This window comes from Chanodichthys erythropterus, chromosome 24 (genome assembly GCF_024489055.1).
Source record: "Chanodichthys erythropterus isolate Z2021 chromosome 24, ASM2448905v1, whole genome shotgun sequence".
NCBI classification, from domain to species: Eukaryota; Metazoa; Chordata; class Actinopteri; order Cypriniformes; family Xenocyprididae; genus Chanodichthys; species Chanodichthys erythropterus.
Genome location: NC_090244.1, coordinates 3830748 through 3848370, shown reverse-complemented (window position 1 = coordinate 3848370; position 17623 = coordinate 3830748). Strand labels below are relative to the sequence as shown.

The 17623-nt window shown below is 35.4% G+C and overlaps 2 protein-coding genes across 5 annotated transcripts; both read left to right on the top strand.

The window, feature by feature from the left end:
* Window positions 1-473: 473 nt before the first annotated feature.
* On the top strand, window positions 474-11910 carry cd151 (CD151 molecule). Of its 4 annotated transcripts, XM_067380564.1 has the most exons (10): window positions 562-687; window positions 2057-2180; window positions 3807-3891; window positions 4075-4266; window positions 6357-6431; window positions 6740-6760; window positions 6949-7053; window positions 7378-7533; window positions 10539-10625; window positions 10726-11910. In XM_067380564.1, the coding sequence occupies exons 3-10, from the start codon at window positions 3808-3810 to the stop codon at window positions 10783-10785; spliced, it is 780 nt and encodes a 259-aa protein (XP_067236665.1). In that variant the 5' UTR covers window positions 562-687; window positions 2057-2180; window position 3807; the 3' UTR covers window positions 10786-11910. The 4 variants fall into 4 exon arrangements, with proteins under 4 accessions (XP_067236664.1, XP_067236662.1, XP_067236666.1 ...); XM_067380563.1 differs by lacking the exon at window positions 2057-2180 and having other exon boundaries at window positions 474-691; XM_067380561.1 differs by lacking the exon at window positions 2057-2180 and having other exon boundaries at window positions 486-687; window positions 10726-11908.
* gatd1 (glutamine amidotransferase class 1 domain containing 1) lies at window positions 11467-17622 on the top strand. Its single transcript, XM_067380566.1, has 7 exons — window positions 11467-11606; window positions 12735-12811; window positions 12906-13011; window positions 13089-13196; window positions 13283-13386; window positions 13465-13558; window positions 16823-17622. Exons 1-7 carry the CDS (start codon window positions 11558-11560, stop codon window positions 16939-16941), a joined length of 657 nt encoding a protein of 218 aa, XP_067236667.1. The 5' UTR covers window positions 11467-11557; the 3' UTR covers window positions 16942-17622.
* Window position 17623: the final 1 nt, after the last annotated feature.

Sequence of the window (17623 nt, the reverse complement as noted above, 5' to 3'; positions counted from 1 at the left end):
ACTGTGTATTTATTGCCTAAAGGTATATTTAATTGACAAAACAATAATAATTTAATTCTGTGAATGTGTCTCAGGTTACTTGCCTCACAGCAGGACAAGCAGTGCGAGTCTGCGCTCCGTCTGGACGCCTCTGCCAACAGAGGGCGCTGCTGCAAATAATCTGAGCGTCACTCTTGTATTTTAATTAACTGGACTCTCACAACGGATAAATATTCAGAAGCTACCTCTGAATGTGCTGAATTTAAAAAAAAAAAAAAAAATTCATCAAGATATGAAGCAGTCTTACACAAAATGATGTGTTGAGTAATGTTAAAACTGTATATGTCTGTATTTTAATAATAATTATTAATATTATTTTGTGGGCTTGGACAATAAATGTGATATTAACATATTTTGGAACACAAACACACACATTAACAGTTATTCTGTTGTAATTTTTGGGACTGAGCAACAAATGCCCTGCATCGCCCTCTCTCGGCGCTTTGTGGTATTACTGCAGTGCGTAGTATGGCGTGAACTCGCAGCGCGCGCCCTCGCACACAGAAGCCCCCCTGTACGCGCGCCAGGCGAGCAGTGGCCACAAGCACGGGCAGAAGGACACGGACACATGGAGTAAAAGTGGACTGTCAAACACAGTTTTAAAAACAAGATCTAAAGCAGGGAGATTGATTTAAACACGTCCTTCAGGTGGGTGCGTTATTCTGAACACGAATACTTTTATTATTCTTTTGAAAACTTTAGTTTGCAGGTCATAAATGGGAAGTATTTGTATTATGGCGTGATTTATGAGGTTTTTTTTTTAAAAATACACTTTTAACTAGTAGGTTACTGTTTTCTAGCCTATTGTGCTGTTGAAGACTTGTTTTTCTTTTAAAGCATCAGAAACTTGCAAATAATGTGTTTTAATACACTTTAATGATGCACTTTATAATTATATTCTTGTATTTTGACAAGAACTGTGAGTTACAGGTAACAGGATCTGTAACAAATTCCTCAAACTCTTCAGATGGTGAGGTGTGACAGATTTAAAATGAACCAGAGACATGAACACAATTCATATGAGACAGATGATGCTTTGAAAATAATTTATGGATATGACCAGAATCTCTATTCAGACACATTTGGCTAAAATATGATATTATACTGTGTACAGCCTTAAAATGCTGGGTTGTTTCAACCTTTGCTTGGGTCTAATATGAACAGACCAAACCATTTCTAAACCCAACGGTGGGGTTTGTCCATATTTGAAAAAACATTATTTTCAAACATTATTATACTTTTATGGATCAATTACAAAAGGAAAAAAAAAAAAAAAACCTTCATAAACTGAATAAAATGATATTGTTTAAAAATTATTATTTGGCTGCCAAAAAACACATATTTATTAAATAATTATATGTATAATAATTTATTATTACAAAATTATAATAATAAAAAGTTTTGTGTAATACTTTAAGCATTTATATATATATATATATATATATATATATATATATATATATATATATATATAAAGTGCATTAAATATATATTAATGCTTAAAATGCATTTTTATATATATATATATATATATATATATATATATATATATAAATTAATTTTAAGCATTAAACATTTAAAAATTTTATTATAAATATTATTATAATTTTTAGCAATTATGGATCAATTACAAAGGGATCAGAAAACTCATAAACTGAAAAAATACCTTTAAACAATGCTATTTTAAAAATATGTTTTAGCAATTAAGAATTAATTAAAGGGATCAGCAAAAAATATATATATATATTATTTTAAACCATTATTTTATATTTTTAGCAATTATGGATCAATTACAAGGGGACCAGCAAAAACACCTCATTAACTGAAAAAAAAAAACACTTTAATTATTATTTAGCTGGCCAAGTCAAAGTTATAAAATAACATGTTTTACTGTAGGTTTAAGTATGAAAGAAATGTTATCTTTGGATCAATTACAAAGGGATCTGCAAAAACACCTCATTAACGGAATAAAATAATACAGTTTAAATATTATCCACTATTTATTTACTGTCAGCAGTGTGTCAGAAAGCAGGCAGGTGTAAAAACAGCCCTCAGTATTGGCTCATGTGAGGACGGCGGTCACAGCGAGTGGCGTCTGTTTCCCAGACTGAAGACGTGTTGGTGTTACTCATATCTGCTGGGTGAGGTTACAGTAGTAAAACTTTCTCCCTCTCTCTGTGAGTCACTCATCCTGTCACTGTAGGAGCTTTAGATCAGGATTCTGACTCAAAACTCCTGGACCGAGGCCCGAATCCACACCCAGAGTTTCCTCATCTGTTTGAACTTTACTGCACACATTTATTTACCCTCTGGCTGTGAAAACAGATTTCACAAACTTTAAACTATCAATATTTTGCTACTTAAAGGCACAATATGTAAGATTTTTGGATTGAAATATCCCAAAACCACTAGAACAGTTTTGTTAACTTGTGTACTTGCATTATAACAACTTTCAACACACTCAAATGTATCTAATATGATAAACTGTGCTGCGTTGCCCCACATACAAATGACCGGAAGAAGCAGAAGCGGCGACTGCGGCATAATAAAAGTCCCTCTGCTCTCGAGACGTGTGTCGCGCTCGTCTCTCATTAGCAATCGCTCCAGCGGAATTGTTTCTGCTCCGACATCACTCGCCCTGCTCTGCTTCATACTTCAGTAATGTTATTAATATCATCCATGGACATGATTTCTGCCTGAGTCCCATCCTGATTCTTTTCCACCGGCTGTAGACATGAAGACTACACCTCTCATGATTCCGCAAAATCAAGGCGTCATCAAGCTACGCCTTTGTTTTGAATAGTGGCGAAAAATTACATAATGTGCCTTTAATCAAAATCCAGGTCATATGAATACACTAATAAAATAAAATAAAAAAACAATTTTGCATTTAGAAAACATTTTTATATATACACACTACTAGTCAAAAGTTATTTATTAGGTAATTAATAATACTTTTATTCAGCAGGGATGCATTAAATTGATAGTGATTAAAAGAAAAGACTTTTATAATATTACAAATCTTTTTTTATTTAAAATAAATGCTGTTATTTTGAGCTTTCTATTCATCAAAGAATCCTAAAAAGCGCATCACAGTTTCTACAGAAATATTAAGCAATTTTCAACATTGATAATAATCATAAATGTTTCTTGAGCAGCAAATCATCATATTAGAATGATTTCTGAAGGATCATGTGACACTGAAGACTGGAGTAATGATGCTGAAAATTCAGCTTTGATCACAGGAATAAATTACATTTTAACATATATTCAAATAGATAAAAATAGATAAATTCAATTTTTACTGCATTTGAGATCAAATAAATGCAGCCTTGGTGAGCAGTAGAGACTTCTTTCAAAAAATTAAATAAAGCGTACTGTAGTGTATATATTTTTTTAGCTCATTTTTCCTCATTACCACAATGTGTCATTTTTCTTTTCTTTTTGTAAATTATAGTCAATAATGAAACACTTTACTGTAATTATGTACAAGTAATTTTTGCTTCATTTTTGTTAATCAAAAGATAATTTCTGATTTCTTTCGAGATGACCTGAATGTGTTCTTCACCCAATAATAATAATTCACTGAACTTTGCCTCACAAATGTCAGTGCTGTCATATAATTGTATGTTCTGTGTAAAGGAAGGGTTAGTCCTGTCCTGTAGTAGATAAGACCAGCCTCTCGGGGGATGGGATTCATGGTTTTTCTCAGACCTGTCAAGTGGATGCCATCTTGAAAGGGTTTGTAAAATCTCTTACCATTTCAGGATGGCAGATGCTGAGGAAAAAAACAATAGCTGTGGGACAATATGCCTCAAATACCTTCTGTTCGTCTTCAATCTTCTCTTTTGGGTGAGTTTGTGCTTTATTTTGATCATTATTAGCCAAAATTCCTCTGCCATCCCTGACATAAAAATGGCTAAAACCACCATAAACTGGTTTATTTTATTTTATTTAGCAGCTGTAGAAGAAATTCATAACTGTTTTGATGCTAATTAAAAAGTAGAAGAAAAAAACATCTGTATGTCCTCCCAGTTGGCAGGTGGCGCTGTGATGGCAGTGGGAATATGGACTCTGGTGGATAAAAGCGACTACATCAGCCTTCTGTCCTCCAGCACCTACATGGTCGCTGCCTTCATCCTGATTGGTGCGGGTGCCGTCGTCATGTTCACTGGGATGTTGGGATGCTGCGCCACCATCAGGGAACAAAGAGGACTTCTTATAGTGGTGAGAGAGCATCATGGGTAACTCTACCACTGATAGCTGACATATTTGTCCAAAAGTCACTTCCACGATTTGAAGACTTGTGTTGTTTCTTGAGTGTTTTAATAGTATTGCTATGTGGTTGCTAGGGTGTTTTCAAGTGTTGCTAGGATATTCTGGGTTGTCGTTAGGTGGTTGCTTGTTGCCAAAACATCCCAACCCCAGGCAAAAAACTCCCTGATTACTTATAATAGTGTAGAATGAGTTGCATGGGAAAGTTTAATATTTATAATATTTATGGCGGTTTGCGCTAAAGGTGCGTCCCATTTTGCGCACTTAAGCACTGTTCTATGCAAATAGAAAAATACTCTTTAAATATTCAGATAATGAACTTAACCCTCGCGATCTTCGGTCATTTTTGACTGAAATTTTTTTAGTTTTTCGGTCAAAAATGGTCAAAACAATTTTTACGTTTTTTTTTTTTTTTTACTTCATTGAAATGATATAAAACTTGGTAAAGGTTTTGGCACTTGCTATGTGAACACAAAAAAACCCTGGACACGATTAGAAACAAAATGTGCCCAATTGCTGCTCAGAACTAGCCCAGTTGCATTTCAGAGGGGTCCCCCAGTAAAAATTGCGTTGCGTGTGGTAAAATCCAAATTTTTGGCAGGGTTCCGCAAGTAAAATTCGCATTCCCGGACATGAAAAACAACCCGCTGCAACAGTGTTAAAGTAACCCTATTCCGTGGGAAAACCGCAGACTTGGTTTCATGTCAAGAGTTTCATCTAGTGGACACATTTGGTACTGCACTCAAACAAAATCTTACTGAAAGCTCATTTTTTAAAATATCAACATCAATTTAGGAACATAACTTGTTTAGATTTATGGCTTTGATTTTCTCACCATTTTAGAATAAAACATGTTTTGAAAAATATATAGATTTCACATAAAATTTGAAAATAGTAATTTTATGTATTTTTCATAATAATAAACAATAATAATTGTAGTATAATATAAAGATTTACCAGTTTAAGTTTATGCTCAAAAAGCGGTTAACTGGTAATAAATGCATCTCAAATATATTTAATAAATATAATTTACTTCCATGAAATACCCTAAAAATACAAAATATTAAACAAAATCATTATCGAACTAAAATATATCAAATTATTCATTCATATCATTGAAATAAAAAAAAATTGGTAATTTTTGACCGACACACGAGCAGCTAATTAACCAAAAAAATGGTGTGGAATGTTACACACTTCATGCCCTCAGCAGTCGCATTACAAAATTAACTAAAATTAATACACTACATGGTTGAGTGCGTAAGTACATAGTGTATAGTGTGTCATTTGAGTCTGATACTAGTGTTGCTTGTCTTAGGAAACACAACCAACAAAAGCCATTTTAACATAGGAAGGAAGCAAGTGACTAATACTTCTGGAAACTTTAAGCTGAATCATCTCTGTGATAAGATTCAGCTCAAAAACCTCTGCCAGACTTTACTTTGAGTGAAATATTTTGAGTACGGAGTCATGTAAACATTGGATTATAGTAGGCAGATTTAGACCGTGTAGATTTCTGCACACAGAAGCCAGGAATTATTCTGGAAACATGAAGTCACGCTATTTGTGCTTTCTAAATTAGTTTGATCGTGCTTATATGTGTGTCTCTTAGTTGTCTCAAAGCTGTCATCATATCTGATTTAAATAAAGACGTGTGTATCTTTAAGAGGTCAGACTTAGAAACTGAGTCACAGCTGAGGAATGACTGGCAGCAGAGAGAGAGAGAGAGAGAGAGAGAGGGAGGGAGTATAGAGGAATGAGAAGGGAGTGAATCCAGAATAGAGGAATGAAATGAGAGTGGTGGGCTGCAAAATGATAGAAAACAGAGGGGAGATACAGAACAAATACAGACTGAGAGGAAAATAATAGTGCTTGTGACCTTTATCAGCTGTGCAAAATTCCTCAGATGCCATTTGTTCACTTTGTCAACAGCTGATGGACATCAGAGAGAAGAACAATCATGCACTAATTTAAATTACCCTCGAACTTGGTGTCCAAATATGTGTATTATTGAAAGCTTTTGTCCCTTTTTGTCCCTACAGTTCTTTGTCCTGTTGTTGTTAATCTTCCTACTGGAGATCACAGCTGGAATTTTGGCCTATGTCTATTATCAGGAGGTAAAGATGAGGAATAAATGCTATATTTCTTTTAGTTCAATTTGGGTGAATTCTCTCTTATCCTTATGCATCCTTTTTTCTTCATTTTTCAGCAACATCTTTATGTATGCATGCGAATAACGACTTGATAAACATGGTTGTAATATTGCCATGAATATCATAATATGCCATCCACTCCTCAGATTCACATTAAACCCACATACACATGTTGAGTGTTGTATGTTTGCATGTTCTCCATCCACTTTCCTGCTTTTCCATCTTTATAAAAACCCTTTGTCTTCTTCCTCCTTTTCCTCCTCTTCCTCCAGTGTTTTCCTCTCTGCTACCAGGTAAACAATTATATAGACAAAAAAATGTTGAGGGAAAATAATGACAATTTTCATTTTGGATGATTCCTTTAATATATGGAAATTTACTTTGCATCTATGAAAACAGGCTTTCCCAGCATTTATTTGCTATATAGAGTATGATATATTGATATAGCTTGTGGTCTGATGGATTTTATCTGTGACTGCAGCTGAACGCTGAGCTGAGAGCTGATCTGAAAGAGAGGATGGTGGAAAATTACCAGAAGCCTGGACAAGAGCACATCACTAGAGCCGTCGACAAACTCCAACAAGACGTAAGACAGTCTGTTAAGTATGCAATCTTGTACCTTTGTCTTTATCTCCGATTTTCAATTATTGCTTCAAATAAAATTTTGTAATGTTGAGGCTTGTCAAGCCAACATTCAAGGCCTGTGACAAACTTTGCTTCAAAGTTAATAGTCTTACAAAATCATGACAATGAAGGCTTTTGAACACAATTTCTCAGTCTGTGAGCATGTGAGTTTATGCATCATAGCATCAGACACCACTAGCCCATGGGAAAACAATCCACCCATCACAAGAATGAACTCTTTTCTTGTTCCCGCGCCCCCTCCCTCTCCATCTGTTTTACGGTGCAGCTGAAGTGTTGCGGCAGTAACAGCTCAGCGGACTGGAGGGACGGGTCCTGGATACAGACCTTTGCTGACAGACGCCTGGTGCCCGACAGCTGCTGTAAGACCCCCACAGAGCGCTGTGGACTCAGAGACCACCCATCCAACATCTACAAAGTAGAGGTACATTCTGATAAATACAAAGTTCTGTCAGGAAACTCTATGGTGCAGACTGATAAGTCCTTAACTCAATCTGCTTGCAATCACATCATTCTCTATAAAGCACAGTGGATTGGTTCCTGCTGTATCAGTAGCCAATGAGCTCACTGCTTAACCTTCAAATACTGGTCAGCATTTGCTGTAGGAGTGCAGCGCGCTTTCCGAAACCCTCCACCTTCCCCAGCTCCACCTGTATAGATCTGCTACGGCTAATTCATGTATGCTATATTGTATAGCTGTAGGGTTGTAAAGTGAGGAAATTTTCCCACCAGTTAATCAGTGTGTGACAACACCGGTAATACCGGTATCACTGAGAGGGGGGAATTAGGGGGGGTTCCCTCATTTGGACCTCGCTTTTAAATCTCTAATTTGAAAGCAAAAGTATAATACGCACAGCCGCATGCACAGGCATTCATAACAGTGCAAAGCAAAGTGTGTGTTTTCAGTTCATTCCTATGGAAGCTCAACTTCCATACTTCCAAATGTCCGTGCTAGTAGACATGCACAGTTATGAATGCCCGTTCGGCCATAGCGCCAATTCGTGGGTGGCAATTACTTGAATGGTGGGTTATTATGGTTGGTTTTTAATTGCAGTATCTGTTTTCTAACTGAACTAAATGATTTTTATTAATATAAAAAATCTAAATGACGGTGGGGCGCAGTGCCCCTGCGGGCAAGTGACATAACCGGTGTTACAGCAGCATGACTTGCTTGCTCACAGCAGCGTCTCATGTATGTGTTAGCAGTAGCAAACAGCAGCAGCAATAATCATCAACATCAGCAATAACTGACAGCAGCAGAAATAACAGCAGCAGCAGCAATAACTGACAGCAGCAGCAATAACAAAAAACAGCAGCAGCAATAACAGCAGCAGCAGCAATAACTGACAGCAGCAGCAATAACAGCAGCAGCAGCAATAACTGACAGCAGCAGCAATAACAAAAAACAGCAGCAGCAATAACTGACAGCAGCAGCAATAACAGCAGCAGCAGCAATAACAAAAAACAGCAGCAGCAATAACAGCAGCAGCAGCAATAACTGACAGCAGCAGCAATAACAGCAGCAGCAGTAATAACTGACAGCAGCAGCAATAACAGCAGCAGCAGCAATAACTGACAGCAGCAGCAATAACAAAAAACAGCAGCAGCAATAACAGCAGCAGCAGCAATAACAAAAAACAGCAGCAGAAATAACAGCAGCAGCAGCAATAACTGACAGCAGCAGCAATAACAAAAAACAGCAGCAGAAATAACAGCAGCAGCAGCAATAACTGACAGCAGCAGCAATAACAAAAAACAGCAGCAGAAATAACAGCAGCAGCAGCAATAACTGACAGCAGCAGCAATAACAAAAAACAGCAGCAGCAATAACAGCAGCAGCAGCAATAACAAAAAACAGCAGCAGAAATAACAGCAGCAGCAGCAATAACAAAAAACAGCAGCAGAAATAACAGCAGCAGCAGCAATAACAAAAAACAGCAGCAGAAATAACAGCAGCAGCAGCAATAATCATCAACAGTAGCAATAAATGACAGCAGCAGCAATAACAAAAAACAGCAGCAGTAACATCAGCAGCAGCAACAATCAACAGCAATAACAGCAGCAGCAGAAATAACAATCAACAGCAGCAGCAGAAATAGCAGCAGCAATAACAGCAGCAGCAACAGTAACATCAGCATCAGCAGCAGCAATAATCAAAAGTAGCAGCAATGATCATCATCAGCAGCAATAACCGACAGCAGCAATAACAGCAGCAGTAACATCAGCAGCAGCAACAATCAACAGCAATAACAGCAGAAATAATTAACATCAGCAGCAGCAATAACCGACAACAGCAATAACAGCAGCAACAGTAACATCAGCAGCAGCAATAATCAACAGAAATAACAGCAGCAGCAGAAATAACAATCAACAGCAGCAGCAGAAATAGCAGCAGCAATAACAGCAGCAGCAACAGTAACATCAGCATCAGCAGCAGCAATAATCAAAAGTAGCAGCAATGATCATCATCAGCAGCAATAACCGACAGCAGCAATAACAGCAGCAACAGTAACATCAGCAGCAGCAATAATCAACAGCAATAACAGCAGCAGCAATAATCAACAGCAATAACAGCAGCAGCAATAATCAACAGCAATAACAGCAGCAGCAATAATCAACAGCAATAACAGCAGCAGCAATAATCAACAGCAATAACAGCAGCAGCAATAATCAACAGCAATAACAGCAGCAGCAATAATCAACAGCAATAACAGCAGCAGCAATAATCAACAGCAATAACAGCAGCAGCAATAATCAACAGCAATAACAGCAGCAGCAATAATCAACAGCAATAACAGCAGCAGCAATAATCAACAGCAATAACATCAGCAGCAGCAATAATCAACAGCAATAACAGCAGCAGCAGCAATAATCAACAGCAATAACAGCAGCAGCAATAATCAACAGCAATAACAGCAGCAGCAATAATCAACAGCAATAACAGCAGCAGCAGCAATAATCAACAGCAATAACATCAGCAGCAGCAGAAATAATCGACAGCAGCAGCAGCAGCAGCAATGATCATCATCAGCAGCAATAACCAACAGTAGCAGCAGCAATAATCTATTCCATCAAGACCAACCCTATCAACACTGTCATATACATTACCATATCAAACACTCCTATATTTGTCATGACAGAACTGACCTTACAATTTTATTGTTCTTTTATTGTTAATGCAGTTCTCAATTATGTTTCATTTAAATATCAACTTTGCTTCTTGGCTTTGAAAGAATTTGATTAGAAATGTTTGAGTTCCTATTAAGACTTTTCACCTTAGTACTTTTGCAAATATATTTGTTATATTATAAATGTTTTTTTTATGAATTTTGAATGGTAGTGTATCACATTTTATGTGATGTTTAAGTCTGACAATATTTTGGGACATTGCTGAAATCTCTCCTTTAAACTCTTTTTTATGTCTCTCAGGGTGGTTGTATATCCAAACTAGAGGACTTTATTCTTCAACATCTGCTGATTTTGGGCTCAGTGGGTCTTGGGATTGCATTTATTCAGGTGAACAACTCTGATATAAATCTAGCAAATATTTTCACTCCTATTTGTATTTTTTGTCATATCAGAGATTTGAACCTTTTACCTTTTCTGTCTGTTCCAGATTGTTGGGATGATTTTTACCTGCTGCCTGTATCGAAGTCTGAAAGAGGAAATATACTGAGAAAGAAGACGCTTTATTCCCACCAACACCAAATAAGCCTCCTGCTGTCTGTTACTGTGCTGTTTTATTGTGCTGTGTGTCATGATTATGTCACAATAATGCAAGATGACAGGTCAATATGTCTTGGCTGCAGGACAGTCGTTCTGGAAAGGGAACTTTACTTTGTCTTGTTTTAAGCAAAGATTATGGATGCAATGTTTGTTATAAGTTTGAATTTTGCAGTACAGATAAATCAGTGGAATAATAAGGATTACTTCCAACAATATTCCTTCCATTGATTATTAAACATACTTTCCAGTTACAGAGGTAATTAATGGCACACTATCAATATTAAGATGGCTTGTAATCTTTATTAGAAGATTAATCTTGAAATGACACATGCATTTCTACATGCTTTGTAACATCTGTTCTGTTGTCATTTATTTGCATCAGTTGGAAGTAATATTCAAGGTGTTTACTGTGTTTGTAGATTTTCTGTAACCAAGGATGATTAATAAAATAATAATGATGTAAAATGTGCATATCACATGTCGGAACTACTTACGCAGAAACTGTTTTACCCGGAACTTTAAAACCAGCGGACCCATCAAAACAAGCAGCTAATCAAATGATCTAAGTTTATGTTTTTTATTGTTAATTCATTGGATTTATTACACTTTCATGCATATATTTAGTAGGTTATTGTTGACGTAAGTATTGCCACTATCGCCCGTTAATGGTCAATCACTAAAAACAGAGAAAACTGTAAATTAAGCGATTAAAAGTATCTATAATGACATCTAAACCTACATGTCTGATAGTGGCCAGTGCTGCATCTGCAGGTAAGACTCAAAACATCACGTCAAATCACCGTTAACATGCATATTTTGTGTACAGTTAAAACAATGTCGTAAGCGTTTCTGTGGAATATACAATTAGCATGTTATGTAAATAAATTATATGTCATTTTATTGTTTGTGTTATTAAATTATTTTAAACGCGTCTTTTATTTTTGTCTATTTATTTTATTTTGGCTCAGGAAATTGTACTATACTTTAGTTCGATAATGTATTTTTAGGGGATTTGATGGTACTAAATTATATTTATCCAGTATTTGTAATCCATTTATTAACTTTTTGAGCATTTTTTTCAAACTTAACCCTTAACCCCTTCAATTTTCTCAATATTTTTATTAATAAATGCTTATTCATAAAAAATGTGTGATTATTACTAATGATATATACTGTTATGGGGCAAAGTAAGCATTCAACCCTGCAAATGAATGCTTAAATGCTCTGTTCAGACAAAGTGAATACAAATACAGAAATTCTGCTCCTAACTAGGCCCAACATTGCAATATTACAACATTTCCCTAAAAACTTACTAAAATGTAAAAAATTTGAAAAAACTTTAGTTTCTACATCATTTTTTTCTATATTTGGGTTTTACAGGGTTAAACTTTCGTAAATCTTGAATGCTTTGGAGCTTAAGTTTGGTCTCTTTTTTAAGACGACACTTGGCAGATTATTGCTAAAAGTATAAACTTTTAAAATGTGATGTTTTTATTTATTGTTCTGAAAGATGCACAAAATACTAATTTTTATATGAAATATATATTTTCCAAAACATGTTTTAATCTTAAATGGTGCGAAAATCAAAGCCATACATCTAAACAAGAGGTGTTCCAAATTTGAGGTTGATATCTCAAAAAATGAGCTTTTGGTAAGATTTTGTTTTTGGGTGCAGTAACAAACGCTTCCATTAGATAAAATTAGCTTCCCATTCATTTCCAATGCCTTTACCAAGTTTCGTACCATTCCAATTAAGTAAAAAAATTCTATTAAAAAAAAAAAAGTACCATTTTGTGGTCAAAAACGAGCACCAGAGGGTTAAACAGTGACACTTTTGTGCTATTGTGTTTTCTGTTTATTATGCATGTAAAGCATTAAACTGTGTTGTTTTCCCTGCAGGAGTTTCAGCTCGATCATTCCATCAGTGTTTCAATTTGTGCAGCTCAGTGTTTAACTTGCAGACAGCGACACCTGGCGTGAGAAAACACACACTGCATCATCTTACAAATCATTGTTTGTTCTTCCACATAAGACAGAGTTTGCTGGATGTGTCACATTTTTATCTCACAGGGGAAGACAATCGACTTTGCGGGAGTGGATGACAGCACAGCCCGATGGGTGCAAGAGTTCAGCGTCAAACCCTACGCCAGCCCGGCCAAACTGGAGTCTATCGATGGTGTGAAATCTGTCCGCCCTTATGAAACTGAGTGCATAAGTGTATTTATGCTAATCAGGATGTGTGTGATGTTTCAGGTGCCCGCTATCAGGCGCTGTTGATTCCTGACTGTCCGGGAGCCCTGAATGATCTCGCCCACAGCGGGTCCCTCGCACGAATCCTGTCCCACTTCATTTCTCAGCAAAGTGAGGGTCTCTGCATCTCAAATACTCAGAGTTTTGATACAAAAAAGTGAGATTGGTTTGTTTAATCCACGTCTGTGTGATGGTAGAGCCCGTGTGTGCTGTGGGACAGGGCGTCGCTGCTCTCTGCTGCGCTACGGAGGAATCAGAGGTGAATAAGAAGTGGATATTCAGTGGCTACAGCATGACTGGGGTGAGTGATAATGTCATGTGAATCCACAAACTATAGCTTTATGATGGAAATGCTCATGCAGTGTGATGTTTTTTACAGCCCTCTGTGTTTGAGCTGGTACGCTCTCCTGATTTTGCCAACCTGCCGCTGATTGTGGAGGATTTTATCAAAGACAGTGGGGGATCTTACACAGGTGAGGTTTCTTTTAAATCTATTAAAGGGAAGATTAATGTGATTCCAAATCTGTTTGATTTACTTTCACCATAAAAGTCATCGACTATATTGCTGTATTTCAAGTCTTCTGATAGTTTTGTGTGACATTTAAGTTGTTAATAATCATGAATGGGTATTGACAAAAATCTCAGGATACGATTTCAATTCACAAACTTGCAATTTGATTCCATTCTTATCGTGATTTGATATTAATTCATTTGGATATATATCAAGTACAGTCCATGTCATTTTTTTGATCAAATCTGAGCGATTTCTGTCCCTCCATTGACAGTCTACCACTTTCAAGCCCCAGAAAGGTAGTAAAGACATCATTAAAGTACTTCATGTGACTCCAGTGGTTTAACTTCAATTTTATGAAGCGACGCGAGTGCTTTACTTGCACAACAAACATAAAAATACCACTTTATTAACAAATATTATTATTTAATCGCGTGTTCACGAGATCACTGTGACGCATTCGTGTTGTGTTGACGTGAGAACAGACTTTGTTGCGTGGACGCACATCAGAGATTAATATTTTGTAAATAATTTGGTAAATCATGTTTTTTTTTTGCGCAAACACAACAAAGCGTTACGTGACATTGTTTACAACTAACCCTTCAACTAATGCGGTAGGGAACCCTGGTAAATTACTATAATGCTTAAGGTTAAAATTAACAACCGATTTGTACTCAAACTTTTAAACATAAGGCAGTTTTTATAACAATAACATAATAACTTTCTGTTGATATTATTGTTTATCTTTTTTTTAAATATCAACATTTAGACAGTGGCTGCATGCTGTCATAATTTGTTTTCATGATGGATTTATTCAAACATACATTAAATATTGATAAAAACAGGTAAAGTATTATGAAGATGTAATGCAGTGCATATGTTTATCAAAATGTTATTTTTTCTAGTATACTAATGAGTTATGGACATTGAATAGCTCTTCTGAGGTAAAAGTGACGTTAAGTGACATGTTTACAACCGTTTGATGTCTTTCCACGGTTGAAACACTGATTTATTGATCATGAGACATGATAAATGTAATGAAGTTGTACTGTAACTTTCAACATACCTTCCGATGTTCATTCATGTTTATTTCGCGCTGTATTAAAGAGGAAGAGATGATCGGTTCACGTGCCGTTTTAACTGATGCGCTACAGCAATATGTCACGCCATATTTAGAGCGCCAAAACGGTATTTATTGTTCGAATTTCGCAATAAAATAAGTAACAAAGTTTATTCCTATTTATTGGATGGGAGGCATGATACAAAATGTTTATTTAAGTTTTGTTCAGGCATCAGCTGAAAACAGCATACACTAAAGATCGATTTAAGAATCTGGGTCATTCTACAGAAACGTCCACTTTTGGTATGACAAAATGTCTTAAAATGTATTTATTTTTCTAACATTTAAACTTAGACCACATTATTATATTACACTTTGACTTTATGAATACACATAAATGACAGCTTAATGATTTTTTAAATTTTTTTGTACATTTATTTAAAGACTGCATGTCCCCTTTTTTGTCACTGGTGTTACCTTACTTCTCTGGCATTTTTAAACAATTTTATGAAATATTATTTCTCATTTTTTTTCAGCACATGCAGTCAGAGTTACAGAATAATAATGATAATGCAAAAAATAAAGAGATTATGTGTTTTTTATTTTAATCAGGTTAGTTAAAAGTGTGATTGAATGATAATAATTCAATTTCGCAACCATGTATTTGCTATAACAATGAAAATTTTGGAAAAACAGTTATGAAAAGTAATGATGCAATCCTTTAAATCTTAATTCTTGAGTGTAGCAGAATTCAATGGATGTAAAATTATTATCATGTCACATATGACACATTTTATTTAATGTGACAGACAAAAAACAGTAACACCAGTGACAAAATGAATCTCCAGTGACGTATACATAAGATCAAAGATCCTTATTCTTCAACTAGAATTAAGTAGATTGGACTAATTTTTTACATTTGGTGTACAATAAAAGACTTATCTTTGACACTTAGTGAAAACAGTCAGAAAAAGATCATAAACAACATTTTAAAACTGTCTGTAAAATACGCTGTCTGTAAAGTCGCTGCACTGAATTTAGCCAAATACCCTTAATTTAGCCATATCTGACCAGAGGAGGATTAACAATGAGAAAGAAAAGTTATAATCATGTAATCTTAGTGCTATTTTATGCAAAAGAACTAAATGAATAGCTTTAAATAAAGTTTATCTATAAATGGGTAACACCAGTGACGGTAACACCAGTGACAATTTCATAAAAAGGTAACACCAGTGACAGTAACACCAGTGACAGTAACACCAGTGACAATTTTCATGAAAAATGCATTTTACAAAATGGCTGCTGCAAGGTGTCAACCCACATGTTGTCAATCATGATATATTTACTAAATCAAGTAGTTTAATCCATTTGTATTCTAGTTTTTTATAATTCCCTAGCAATAAAGTAGGTCACACCAGTGACTTCAACTAAAAGCTTCGTATGAAATTATGATTTTCTAATTAAAATTTCTGATAATTGAAAAGAGATAGAGGACTTTCCATTTGCCTTTCTTCATTGATCTTCAGGAAACAGGAAGAAGGAAGTCAAGTGATGCCATCAGTGTGATTTTTTTTCTTTCAAAATAAGAGATTTTTGTTAAAGGTAACACCAGTGACACAACACCAGGGGACAACTACATTCATGATATATTTTATAATATTTATTTGGCATTTGGTTTTTTTATGTTATTTACATTATATATTTGATAGTTATGCATGCATTATTGAAATTAAAATGGTAGAAAAACCTGTTTGTGAGCTCAAAATAAAGTACTTTCCCTCTGTACATGACTGTGGGGACGAGCACTTCTGTGGTGCTTGGAATTTTTAGAATTAATTAAAAAACAAATATTGGCACATTGATGGCTCAAGAAGGTTTAATTGTTCAAATAACGTATTGTTTCATATTAAAATATAAAAAAATTGTAATCCTAAAGTGTTTTTCAAGTGTAATATTTCTGTAAAGTCTAGGGACAGAAAAGTGGACGTTTCTGTAGAATGACCCATCTAACGTTACATCGGTTCATCAATATGAGCCCTATTAATAATGTTCCTTATTAGATGGTGACATATAGCATTTTTGGGTGACCTCTATCCCTTTTTACAACATGCTACTGGTCTTTATGTGAAGCATTGTTTTTAACTAAATTAACTTTGTCCCTCACAGCGAGCATCGAGGACGCCGTTCATGTGGTCCTGGACCGCCATCTTGTGACGGGGCAAAACATGCAGTCCACATCAGCGGCTGTCAATAATCTGATTCTTCTGTGTAATGGTAGCAGATAAATGCTTAAGCTGATCAAAAGTGAAAGAACAAGAGACCACGCAACGGAACCAGAAGTGTTATCAGATGTGTTATACTACTGAAAGCACTTGTTAGCCACAAATATACATTCTTCACTCCGAATGCATTTCACACCCCAAAGAAATTTGACTTAAAATTTGATGTAAGTATATTTAGGTTTGTTTGTTTTTCTGTCTACAAAATATGTTTAATTTGAATGCTTGAAAGGAACACAAGATGATTTTTAGATTTAAACAAGTTCTGTAAATGGATATCAAGCATTACACTGTAATAAAAGGATTTATTTTTAACTACATTTTTAAAAAATAAATCAGCCTGGAACATTATTACTAGTACAATGACTAAAAAGCTGTACATTTGAGCTTTTAAATGCACCAGACATCCAATGATAGTGTAAATGTGATTATTATATTGATTGGTTATTGACAGTGTCAGATGTTGTTGGTAAAGCGTAACTTGTTTTCAACATTCCTTTAAAGTGTAAACTGAGGAGTTTAACACAGGAAATCCTGTGGTTTTTAATATCATGAATGCAGCTCTGCTGTGATGTTAAGAGGAACTGATCTGTACTGAAATACTTTTTTTTACATCATTTTAACATCCAAAATATTTTCTGTGCTGCTGTAACAATGTTTTGATTTGCACCACAAAAGGGATCAAATA

Excerpts from the sequence above, each read along its gene's own strand:
- gatd1 (XM_067380566.1), top strand. The coding sequence starts at position 11,558 with ATGACATCTAAACCTACATGTCTGATAGTGGCCAGTGCTGCATCTGCA. Across the intron at positions 13,197-13,282 it reads CCACTTCATTTCTCAGCAAA|AGCCCGTGTGTGCTGTGGGA; the intron begins GTGAGGGTCTCT and ends GTGTGATGGTAG. Across the intron at positions 13,387-13,464 it reads GTGGCTACAGCATGACTGGG|CCCTCTGTGTTTGAGCTGGT; the intron begins GTGAGTGATAAT and ends TGTTTTTTACAG.
- cd151 (XM_067380563.1), top strand. The coding sequence starts at position 3,808 with ATGGCAGATGCTGAGGAAAAAAACAATAGCTGTGGGACAATATGCCTC. Across the intron at positions 3,892-4,074 it reads TCTTCAATCTTCTCTTTTGG|TTGGCAGGTGGCGCTGTGAT; the intron begins GTGAGTTTGTGC and ends ATGTCCTCCCAG. Across the intron at positions 6,432-6,739 it reads CCTATGTCTATTATCAGGAG|TGTTTTCCTCTCTGCTACCA; the intron begins GTAAAGATGAGG and ends CTCTTCCTCCAG.